Below are 12,655 nucleotides of genomic sequence, written 5' to 3' on the forward strand. Positions count from 1 at the left end.
TCATTGGTGAATGCACATATGTTAGACTGGAAAAACAAAGAGACAAGAGGTTATGAGGAGGCATGGCACTGTCATATTTAAGGACCCAGGTGAGGTAGAAGGCAAGGTGCTTTTGATTTAGATATATCATTATATCAGGACCATGTTGAGGTAGAATTATTTCCATGGTAAGGCAGAATTCTGAGAAATAAATGTGGTGTTAGGAGGAGTGAAGTTATGAGAGGTGATTACTTCCCCATCTGAAAGGGTAAAGGTTAAGATGGTAGGTAGGTAAGGCTTGTCTCTGGTATGCATGACTTTGGAGTCTTTAGGAAATATTGTTGAGAGTCCTGCTGTAAAAAAGGATAAGAAATTAGAAATCAAATTGGGTAACAAGACATGACAGCCTGAGAGTTGTGGTTTTGGGGCCTTTGTAAGGCAGAGATGAGTAGACAACAGGATGGTTAGATCTAGGGCTGGAAGGGCACCACTTAGCCTGAGTGATGTGAAACCAGGATGGCAGTCTAGCAACTTTGATCACTGTTGAGGTTGCCAAGAATATCAGGTATGGGTCACTGTAACCTGCTTGTAGTCCTTGGAATGATTTGCTGTAACAGGATTTTAGTAAGTATATCAGCAGTTTCCCTGGTTGTGGGAAAGGCTTTTATGTATCCTGAAAAAGTGTAAACGAAGTGAGAAGACAAAATTTATTTGTCAATCTTGATCAGGGTTGTCTGAGAAATTGGTGGATAAGAAAGGAAGGGGATGGTCTAGCGATAACAGGTGTAAGCTGTTGAGGCCTCAGTGTCTGGGTCAGCCTGTATAAACATGAGGGAATAAAAGCATTTTTTAAAGATTTAGGACTATAGAGTGAGTGGTGGAGGGAAGATTTGGCACCACTGGGTGGATTGGGAAGAAGCAGTCTGGAACCTTTATGAAACAGGGCCTGTTTGTAAATGGCATAGGTTGACCTTTAATATGACCTTTAATATCTCTTAGAGTTTGAGGACTTAATATAGCAGCCTGAAAACTCAGGAAGGACTGTATATATGGCCTCTATGTCCACAAATATAGAAAATGTCTTACCTTACTTTTAGTGGGACTTGGATTCTGAGACAGACATCTTAAAGTGGGCTCACTGACAGTGAGCCCTGTCAGTCTTTAGCAGCAAGTTTAAGCAGATCTGTCGGTGATGAATCTGGCAGTGTTGGCATTTCCTGTGAGGGCTGGAAGTTAGGATGGCTTACCTACTCTCTGGGGGCTAGGACAGTCCAGTAGCCCTGGAGAAAGATCCCAAAGGAATGCCAGGATGGGGCACTCTCTTGCCCAATGTCTTCTGCTGCATTTGAGGCATGGTCCGTGGGGGACCCAGGCAGCTCCACCTTGTGTCGGTTTACCTGTCTCAGAACTCCAAGTGTCACAAGTGTTATTGTTATCTCTGTTGCTGAAAACATGAAAAACCATATTAAGGTCTCTATGAGCTTTGAAGGTCAAGTTTTGCCTTTTCGTTTGGGATTTGGACTACAGTAGAAGGAATCTGTAGAATTAAGTAAGTATGCAGGAGTTAAATATAATCAACAGGGTATTTACAATTTTAATAATGGCTTCTCATAAGGAGGACAGGTCCAGAGAATTTTAGGAACTGACATGTTATTTATGTCATATATACAAGTGTCTCTTTATGTTGTTAAAATGTCTAATGCCATCTGATTTTTGGAGGATGGCCTGTTTAATTAACTTTTTCCTTTTTATTTAGGAGAGAAATCAGCTAGTGTTATTTAATATCAGCTGAATATAGTTAATTATGGCTCGGTGGAGGGCTGAGCCAGGGCAGGCAGGTAGGCTGGGAAAGGTTTAAGTTGGCTTCTGCCGCAGTGTTGGTCTTGTTGTTTGCATATATCATATAACCCTTGTTTTGGAAAAGAGCTAGTGTTTCCCAGCAAAAGGAATTTGTAATTTGTTTTTAAATTTTAGTTGTTAAACATCTATATTGTACATTTTTAAGCCTATATCTGGATCTGAAAGAAAACATTTGTCATGGCTGGAACACAAAAAAGGCAGCAGAAACAATCTGAGCTTTATATCTGAAAACACAAATACAGCATCAGATCAGCAACTATGAATTGTCTTAGTCATATGAACTTTAGTTGAGATATCTCATAGAACGCTATGGAGATTAATGAAGGCTTTAATTGATAAACAAGGCTGGTAAAATTATCAGGTGGCCACTTCCCGTTTATCAGCCAAAGTCTTGTCTATTGCCGGCTTATTTAACCTTGATTAAATGGTCTGAGAATGTAAAAAATAGCATCTCCGGGCTGGAATTTAGCTCAGCGGCATAAGCGCCTGCCTTGCAAGCAGGCAGTCATGAGTTCGATCCCCAGTACCAATAAAAAGGAAAAAGACAAAAAAAAAAAAAAAAAAAAAAGCATCTCCAAGCTGAGCCGCAGAGCTGCTGTTTATCTGTGTTTGTGGTCCAGAGCACGGCAGAGCACACCCAGTGTGGCGATGGGCCACGCAGAGTGAAGGCAGGGTGAGCACCAGGAGATAGCGCATGGAGCGGGGCTGGGACTGCCCTGGGAAAGGTGCACAAGGCGGCAGCAGTGGCGGGGGCAAGTGCACAGCACAGCACACAGAGGGTGAAGCTGGGAGGCGGAGTTGGGACGCAGCGTGAAGCTGGGATCTTTGGGGCTGCTCGCGGAGCTGCGGCCTGACACGGAGCTGAGCTGCCACGTGGAGTTGGAACTGCTCACGGGGCGCGTGGATTAGGGCACAGCATTAGAGCTGACCCTGTGCGGACCTGGAGGGTGGCATGAGAGCTGAGATGCTGTGCAGAGTTGGGGCAGGGTGTGAAAGCTTAAAGCAGCAGTATCTCCCAACACTGTTTGGGCACATTTCTCCCATCTCGGCAGGGAATGGGTCGGCACATAGTGGGAAAGGGGAAGTGGTGAGGAGACAAAGGGGACACTGGTGGAGAAAGGACACACATTCCCAAACCAAAGGCTTAAAGATAAAGAGTTTTGTAAACTTGTCGTCAGTGTGATAAGCCATAGATAGGTATCCTTTTTTTGGGAGGGGACAGGAAGTGGTCCCTGAGATAAAATCTGGTGTGGGGTCTGGCCCACAGAGTTATAGCCAGATGAGGCAACGGACTGTGGACTACTAAGTTTAAGTTGTCACTTTTTACTCTAGATTGATCAGTATTTTGGTTCCAAAGCTTGTAATAATTGGCCATCACCAATATACGATTGGATTTCACGTGGGTTTAGTAACAGCTCTGCCCGTGGGAACTTAAAAAGCTCTGAAGGACGTGAGAGTCTCTCAATGTAGACACAGGCTGGCCCACCAAAACTCTGCCTTGGGCTAAGGATGTGAGAGAGTCACGTGAACCCACAGAAAGGGGGAGAAAACCCACCTGGGGCCTGGCCCAGCGGCAATCTCCAGGGGTTGCTCACCTGTGGTAAATTGGGTTGGTGTTGTTTTTGAACCAGCAGCCACAAGTTTACAGCTCCCGAGTGTAGAAGTGAGGAATTAATGCAGGATGCAGTCCAGTCCTGGTCCTGAACAGCAGGGAACTCAAACTGGGAGGGCCCCAGGAATCTCTCGTCTGCCGTTCCCGGCCAGGGAACAATATGATAGAACTGTGGGGGACCAGCGGCAGCTGAAAAGATAAGAAGTATGAAATATAAATGACCTTTATTTTGAGAATGCAGGTAGAGACACCCCCGACACCCTGGGGCGTGGCATCTCCCCCAGGGTCGGCCATCTCTCTGTGGAACACGTGGAGTGGAGGCATATAAGTAGCCTAGGTTTGGGGTGGAACCTAAGGGGCATTAGTGATGCACAGGTAGCCCACTGGTATTCTTTTGGCGCCAGAGGTAAATTCCTAGGGGTGGGGGAGATGGAGCTCCTTCGTTCCGCCTGAGGCTTTATCAGCTACAGTGTCCTGTCTGGGCCAAAACTCTTTCAGCTAGGAGTCTTATGGAAACACAATTTAAAGCTAGTGATAGTGTTATCTAATGTAGGGATATAGTGATCCTAGAGTAGGAATACACTTTTTAAATATAGTTTTCCTTTAAGTTAGTAGTCCCCTCCCACTTCTTGTCTTTGCATTTTACTGGAAGTGGGGAAGAGCTGCTATCTTGGTTTTGAACACCTGGATTCACCCCTCTGATTATCAGCCCTCCTCCCCTCTGGTCCTTTGATGTAAGTCCCAGTGCCTTTTGGTGCCTTTCTTTACTTGCTGTCTTCTCTCTACCCTTGTCCTTTTAATAGATTCTTTAAAATTTAAACATTCATTGTGGTACACTCAGCGGGTGGTGGGGTCCAATTGGGTTTCTATGTTCTTGTGCACAGTGAAAAAAATAACTAAATGTGTCCTTCCCTGGAAAGGGAAAAGCAGCCAAGTTTAATGAAATTTAGTTGGGTAATGGTGCACTCAGTGTGAGCGAGCACATACCTTCAGAAAGGAACCCGAATTTGTGGGTTTAAGAATTTACAATGTTGCGCTGGGTCTCCCTGTGGGTCCTCTAGAATGTGTTGAGCATGTGAATGACCGAGGCCTGTGTCCTGTCTGCTCTATCTATTTGCACATGGCCTGGCCCATAATTCATTCTGTTATGTTGGATGCTTGAGATGCAGTCCATATGCATGAGACTTCAGTAAGCTCCAAGTGAATACAGGTTACTGCAGGTTATGTCAGCCAATCTGGCACACAGGTATCACCTGTGTTGTTGGATATCTAGGCTTAGGACAAAGGTGGGGATGTGGGTTAGCCTGGGGCATTGCCCAGGTCCAGGTGAATGGTGAGGAATGGTCCTTTAGCCTCAAATGCACTATCTATATTAATGTGTATTTTGATCACCTCCTGAATAACAAAATAAGCTCTGCCTGACAACCAGTTAAAAGGGGCAAAGGGAAGTCCCTCTCTATCCTCTGAACAATCACAGAAGTAAACTGAAAAAAGATTGAACAGACGAAAATGCATACAGATTTATTAATGTCCAGAAGAGCATGCAGTGAGATGCAGCTGGAGCTCTCCTCTGAGGGTCCAGCCTGAATCTGTGCATCTCCTGGGCTCTTTCTTTGGCACCTCAGCTGAATTATAGCCAGGAAGAAGGTGCAGGGAGCAAGAAGGCGTGACTCAAGGTGATGTGACTCTTCCTCCTCCCCTCCCCTAGTTTCCAATCGGAAGAAGGCGGTGGAAGCGAAATGCAGCCTGGCCTGTGAGTACCTGAGTGAGGAGGATTACATGGACCTGCTGTGGACCACCCTTTCCGAGTTTCCGGGTGAGGAACCTCTGCTGGGTGAGACTGAGGCACGGAGGCCACAGGACATGGCTGGGGGCTCTGTCTCTGTCAGCTGGACAAGAATCCATTTCTATAGGAGCCAGGGATTGTTTTCTTCAAGTTGTAAGAAGTAACAAGGGGCACAGAGTTCCACCTTTTTTAAAGGTTATTGAGCTGCCCAGTTTTGTGCTGCTACCAGGAGACACGAGACTTCTGGATCAGAGATAAGAGACTATCCTAATGCGTAACATGAGTAGTATACGTTGGTGTTGGTTCCTCTTTCCTCCAGTCCCACATGGATGCTGCAGAACAGCCCAGGTGAATGCTACCCATGCAATAGATTTATAATACAGCCGAGTGTGTGAGTTTAGTTTCTATTATTAAAATGAAGTAGCGAAGGCTGAGTGGTTTATAAAGAAAAGACCTTTATGTGGCTCCCTGTTCCACAACTGTGGACCGGTTCTGCTGAGGCGCTCATGGTGGCTCTCACAGTGGTGGGAGAAAGAAGGGACCAGTTACAACCTCCCACTGGGGCCCACCACCCTGAGGACCAAACTCCCAGCCCATATACCTGAGGGCTCACTCAACCCATATTCAAACTGCAGCACCAAGGAACTCCAAGCTTAGGAGACCCAGATCTTTTTTTTTTTTTTAAATTGGTACCGGGGATCGAACTCACAACCGCCTACTTGTGAGGCAGGTGCTTATGCTACGGAGCTAAATCCCCAGCCCCAACCCATATCTTTTGTAGTGGACTGCCAGATACCTGTCCAACCTTGGCCCTAATAGGAGACACCACCTATTATATTACTCCATGAACAAATCTGCCCTTTGTACAGAGGAAGACAGTATCCCTCTCTTTGAAGAAATGATAATTACTGTAACAATAAAAATATCCAGAGTTTGATTTCCAGTCCAAAAAAAAAAATCCACTATTTATCAGGGCTGTGTATGTAGCTCAGTAGTAGATTACTTACCTGGTACATGCAGGGCTTTGGGTTCCATTCCCAGCATTGTAAAACAAAACAATGAAAACTATTATCAGACATTTACTACATATCAGGAACTGTGCTAAATGCTTTGCAGGTAGGAAAACACTGAATCTTATGAAGTAATATAATTATTTTCATTTTACAACCGAACAAACTGAGGTTTGAAGAAGGTATAACTTTCCCGGTGTAGCAGTCACACCTTGTCCCTGTCAGGACCTGCACCTCTGTGCTCTATCTCAATGCAAGCCTGGGTATCTAAAAGTGAGCACAGTGCCTGGGAAGGCCAGAGCGTTAATATCTAGGAGCAGGCTATCAGTAGCATTTCTTCTGGCGGCTTATTTTGATGATTAAACAGGGTAATAGAGAAGTGTATCCTCAAATATAGTTGTTAGTAATAATAGCAAGCACTATTCTGCTTCCACTGAGGTAGGAAATGTTATGGTTTTTTTCCCATTGAACAAATGAAGACACTAAGCTCAGAAACGGCCCAGGACTAGTCCAAGACCACACGGCAAGTTAAAGGCAAATGAGGCCTTAGAACCCAGGTGTTTCTGACTTCTAGCTCAGATACTCTGCTGCCTGGCTTGAGCGAATGGTACTGCTCAAACTTTCTCTCCTATATGTATTAGTTATGTACTGCCGTGTAACATATCATCCCGAAATGCAGTGCACTTATTATTACAGTTGCTGTAGATGGACCAAGACTCTGAGAATAGCTTCCTGGGTCTTCTGCTTTGGCAGACCTTACAGGCTGCAATCGAGGAGTTGCCCAGGCTCTCATCAGAAAGCCCAGCCAGTGCATTCCCTTCCACCTCTGCATGTGACCGTTAGCAGGATTCGCTTCTTCCGGTGCTGGACTGGGGGCCTCAGCTCCTCCCTGGCTATTGTCCAGAGGCTCCCATCAGTTCTTTGTCAGGTCACCTTCTCCATCCAGGCTCCAGAAGAGCCATGGAGAGAGAGCATGCTGCAAGACAGAGGCCATGGCTTTCTGTCACCTAAAGTGATATTCACTGCCTTAATGGGAAGTAATGTTCATCATGTTGGCTCTGGGCCCCTGTAAAGGGGAGAGGATGACCCAGGGTGTGCAGGGCAGGGCGGAGGGCATTGGGAGCCACCTCAGAAGCTGCCCACCATGCCCCTCCTTCCTGGCAGGTGTCCTTGTGACTCTGTGGATCATTGACCGCCTGGGCCGCAAGAAGACCATGGCCCTATGCTTCATCATCTTCTCCTTCTGCAGCCTCCTACTGTTCATCTGTGTTGGCAGGTGAGTTATCAGAGGAACCCCCAGGCCCTGCACCAGCACTGAGGCTCACCTCAGAGGTAGCCGAATGATCCAGCTCAGTGTCAGGACTTCTGACAAGAGCAGTCACAGGAGAGCCTCGCTTTGCCCTAGTTACATCAAAGTTAGACTTTGGCTGTCAAGTCCAAATGGTATCAAACACATAACTATATATGTGTTAATAATACTGCTTTGTGAACTGGGCGTGGTGGCTCACGCCTGTAATCCCAGCACTCGGGAGGTTGAGGTGGGAGGATCGTTGCGAGTTCAAGATCAGCCTGGGCTACAAAATGAGCTCAAAGCCAGCCTGAACGGCATAGCAAGACCCTGTCTCAAAAAAGACAAAAAAAAAAAAAAATTGCTTTGTTCAATGGAAATCAACCTTGTTTCATAATCCTAGTTTGGAATTTCTCCAGTTTTTCCAATTCCCAAGAGCCCTACAATATAAAAATGTGTAAATCAACACTCTGGGAGGCTGAGGCAGGAGGACTGCAAGTTTAGGGGCCACCAGGGGCAACTTAATGGGACTCTGTCTTGAAATAAAAAATAAGAAAGTTGGGCATGCATAAGACATGGGATTCAATTCCTGGCACCGCAAAGAAAAAGGAAAGGCCTTTAGAAATGGCGCTGGGATGTGTGTACCTGCACAGGCACATGGATGCATGTTTGCCAATTCCCAGGGTGTAAATTCTGCCGAGGGAGGTAAGATTTTGCTAAAACAAACAGAGAACAACAACAATGACAACAAAAACTGGGTCATCTGTTTTTTCTCCACTCCCCAGAAATGTGCTCACTCTGTTACTCTTCATTGCAAGAGCGTTTATTTCTGGAGGCTTCCAAGCAGCCTATGTTTACACACCTGAGGTAGGAGGGGTCCCTGGGGTCAGCAGGGTCGGGTGAGGGGATACTGCTTCCAGAAACACCCAGCCTGGCTGCTGGGAATGAATTTATCCTTGAATCGGGGCTGGGGATTTAGCTCAGCGGCATAAGCGCCTTCCTTGCAAGTGTGCGGTCGTGAGTTCGATCCCTGGTACTGATAAAAACGAAAAAGACAAAAAAAAAAAGAATTTATCCTTGAATCTGAGTGGTGATCCTGAAGCCTTTCATTATTTCATCCTCTTTTTGCAATCGTTTTCTTTCTTCTGCTTTATAAAATGTTACCTGTGTTAAAACGCAGCGTGGGGGCTGGGGAGGAAGCTCAGCGGCACAGTGCCTCCCTAGCAAGTGTGAGTTCATGAGTTTGATTCTTGGTACCAAAACAGGAGGGGGAAAAATTCAACATGAAAGGGTCCCACACATTCTCCCTTCCTAGAAACGACCTTAGGGATTGGTTCAGTGAGTTTCCCCACATCGCTTTCTAAGCATATTTAAGTGTAGCATACATCACAGCAGGCAGCTGGTAACTGAGAAATGTTGAATAAAGGGACTAGTTCCAGTGGCTTTACAATGGCGTGGACAAAGATTAGGGACACCAGAGCCACAGCTGGGTGAAAGTCCCTGAGGCAACTGCCACCACCCAAAGCCATTGGGGTGAAAGGAGGGGACTCAGGAGAGTTGTGTGGGGCTGTTAGCAGAAGGACACAGGTGAAACTCAAACCTCAGGGCTTATTAGTAAAGTTTTATTAGAACACACGGCACCCTTTCACCTACAGGTGATTCTTGACTTAGGGATGTTCAGCCTTAGGCGGTGTGAAAGCCGCTTGTGTTTGGTAGAACCCATACTATGATGTTCGGGAGGTTAGGGACCTCAAATACATTTTTGACTTATGATATTTTTAGCATGTAACGGGTTTATCAGGATGGGACCCCATCATAGTAACCTTGTTACTCTCTAGGGTTGCTACATCAGCAGAGTAGAGCAGAAGCCAGGGGCCATGTGGCTTGCAAAGTCCAGAATTTTGTGAGACAGCTTGTCTCCAACTCTTTTTTTTTTTTTTTTTTTTTTTTGTGGGTACCGGGGATCGAACTCACGACCACCTGCTTGCAAGGCAGGTGCTTATGCCGCTGAGCTGAATCTCCAGCCCCGACAGCTTGTCTCAAAATAAAATAAAAAGGGGTGGGGGAAATAAAAAAATAAAAAAGGGATGTAGCTCAGCACTTCAGGGTTCACTTCCTCTTACCAACCAAAAACATCCCCAAGCCCCAGACCTAATCATACACACTAAAAAAGTACTCCTAAAAAAGACCAAATGTGGACATGAAAGAGATTCACATCTGTCTAAAAAAAAGAAAAAAAAATTCTTGCAGAGTATGGTAGCACATGCTCATAATCCCAGCACTCTGGGAAGCTGAGGCGGGAGGATCACAAATTCAAATCCAGATTGGCTAACTTAGTGATTTAGCAAGACCCTGTCTCAAACTAAAACAGTAAAAAGGCTAGAGATGTCCAGTATGAAATCCTAGGACCTAGAGCCAGGCTTGGTGGCATATGCATGCAATCCCAGCATTGGGGAGCGTGAGGAGAGGGGGTTACTGTGAGTTCAGGGCCTGCCTGGGCTACATAGTGAGTTCAAGGCCAGCCAGAACTACATACTGAGAGCCTCAAAACAAAACAAAAGAATAACAACAACAAAAAAGAAATTCTAGATCGTAGGTTTAATCTCCATTACAAGAAAAGAAAAGAAAAAGAAAAAAATCCAAAGTAGCTTTATGCAGGGGGTGACATAGCATCTCCGCACTCTGTATTTGCTTCTGTGTAACTGGGGAGAGGAGGAAGGTGAGAGGCCACAGTGCTCGGATAAGAGAATTCTTCTCTGTGTCTTCTACCTTAGTCTGTTCCTAAAATTCTCCATCACAGAGAGCAATGCGCTTATAATGCTAATTCATTTATTCATTTTAGAACTGAATGTCAAGCATATGCCAGGCATTAATGGGCTTTATATAATATACGTTATAGCTATAGAGGAGACACAAGCACACAGTAGTGTCCCTGACCCTCCTCCCCCTCGGAGTGGACACGCCCTTCACCCCTGTCTGCCAGCCCTTCACCGAGGCAGTAGCGGGAGGCAATTGGGCCTGTCTGCAGGAGTTAGCCCTGTTAGTCCAGCACTGTCGGGGACAGGCCATGGTTGATTTTCCCGAAGCTCACATTCAGCTGCTGTTTCAGGTCTACCCCACTGCGACGCGTGCGCTGGGCCTGGGCACCTGCAGCGGCATGGCGAGAGTGGGGGCTCTCATCACTCCGTTCATCGCTCAGGTAGGTGTCACCCCAGTTGAGGGGGGAACAAGCGGTCCTCTAGGTGAGCCTTCTGCAGCCCTTTGGTGTAAATACCTTTATTCATCCTAAAACCCTCCTTCCCTAGGAGGGTAAAGCGAGTTGCCCAAGGCCACACAGCTGGGAAGTAGAAGAGCCCAGTACTGCTCAGTTCTTTCTTATGTGGAAAACCTTGAGGGTGCCAGAGGTTTTGACCAATGACAATTTAGACAAGCAGGGTGTGGTGTAGTCCCGGCTATTCAGGAGGCTGAGGCAAGAGGATCATTTGAGCCCAAGACTTCAAGGCTAGTTTGGTCAACATAGCAAGAGCAAGATACTGTCCCAAAATAAGAAAATTAAAAGAAAAAAGAAAAACAAGTGGTCCTATGCAAATAAATATTCTTGGGCCAGCGATTTAGCTCAGTGGCATAAGTGCTTGCCTAGCAAGCATGAGGTCATGAGTTCAACCCCTGGTACCCAAAAAAAAAAAAAATATATATATATATATATATTCTTGCAACTTGAGGCTGTACTCATAAGTTAAATAACTTAGACGTCCAAGTGTAAGCATTGGATTCTCACTAGTGTGTGAGAAACAAATAATATATGTATATATATGTGTGTGTATATATGTTTATTACAGTTAATATAGTTATACTACTAATTTCTCTGAGTTCATTAAAGAGGAAGGTTTGCACTAGTTCTGTTTGGACAGCTGAATGCAGATCTCTCAACCTCTGGGTGACAAATTTGAGGGTTGTAAGGCACATTACATTGAGAATGTACATGCCATTTTTGACCCCTGATTGCAGTGTTTTGAAATTTTATTTTTTTCTCTTTGAAATAAAGTGGATTTTTAAAAAGAGAAGGAAATGATATTTTATAAAGTGCTTTATTCTAAAATAAATAAATGAATAAATGTCCTCGTCCAATAGTGGCAAACTTATAGCATGTGTGTTATTTGTTATTCCTTTAAGACAAAAGATGATACTGTATGAATTGTTTTTTCTAATCTGAAATCTCAGTATTCAGGTTTAATCGCAGTGTTGGCCCTGTGCAATACATTAGTGGGTTTAGGGGTAGAGTTGGGTACTTGTCTCTGGAAGGTTTGCCATCACTGTCGTAGGCTCTCCTTTTGAAACTGGATAAATAGGGAGAGTTAACAAAATTTTGCAACTCTCTGGGGGCCTTTGAAACGTATCTATCCATTTTTAGGGAATCTCAGTCAATCTTTTGCTTTTGAATGTCCTATTTTGTTTCTGTTTTTGTCACTTCTATTGAGGTATAATTTCCTAACTAAAGTTCCCATCGTACAATGGAAACAATTCAGTGGCGTTCAGCACATTTGCAGCGTTACCTACCTACCCCTCCAGTTCCAAGCATTCTCATCACCCCCAAATCCAGATAAGGGGAACCCCAATATGCGGCTTGCTCATTTGTTTATTGCACTGGGGCTCACACCCAGAGCGCTCTACCACTGACCTACATCCCCAGCCCTTTTTATTTTTTATTTTGAGAACAAGATCTTCCTAAATTGCCCAGGCTGATCTTGAATTTAAAATTCTCCTGCCTCAATCCATTTTACCCAAGAATTTCTGTTCTGTGTTGTCGTTATCAGCCACTGTATGTCACTCCTCACTGGTGGTGAGATGCTCGTGGTATCTGCAGGGTGCTGGGTGTTTCCAGCGCCCTTTCTCTAGCAGGAGCCTCTGTCCTTGTGCCCCTTAGGCAGAGGAGGAAATGGGGTCCGGCTCTGCCATGTGGTCCACAGTGTGTTATGCAGCTGGGAATTATAGTAACGGGGAGTCCAGGCTCCTCAGCCTGGCGCACCTGAGTTCAGATCCCAGCCTCATTCTCATTGTCTGTATGGGCTCAAATGTGCCACTGTCTTTTGAGCCTCAGTTTCCCCCTCGGTAAAATGAGG

At 45.3% G+C, this 12,655-nt stretch overlaps 1 protein-coding gene across 2 annotated transcripts in view; it reads left to right on the top strand.

The window, feature by feature from the left end:
• The window catches only part of Svop (SV2 related protein), an 82,376-nt gene that overhangs the window by 68,121 nt on the left and 1,600 nt on the right, over positions 1-12,655 (top strand). For both annotated transcript variants that reach the window (XM_003477944.5, XM_063225800.1), the window contains exons 12-15: positions 5,160-5,267; positions 7,412-7,523; positions 8,321-8,402; positions 10,645-10,734. In XM_003477944.5, coding sequence (XP_003477992.2) covers positions 5,160-5,267; positions 7,412-7,523; positions 8,321-8,402; positions 10,645-10,734 — 392 coding nt within the window. The remainder of the gene's footprint in view (positions 1-5,159; positions 5,268-7,411; positions 7,524-8,320; positions 8,403-10,644; positions 10,735-12,655) is intronic.

The sequence above is a fragment of the Cavia porcellus genome, unplaced genomic scaffold, assembly GCF_034190915.1.
Source record: "Cavia porcellus strain 051 isolate PalLab524CR breed Dunkin Hartley unplaced genomic scaffold, mCavPor4.1 scaffold_16, whole genome shotgun sequence".
Classification (NCBI taxonomy): domain Eukaryota; kingdom Metazoa; phylum Chordata; class Mammalia; order Rodentia; family Caviidae; genus Cavia; species Cavia porcellus.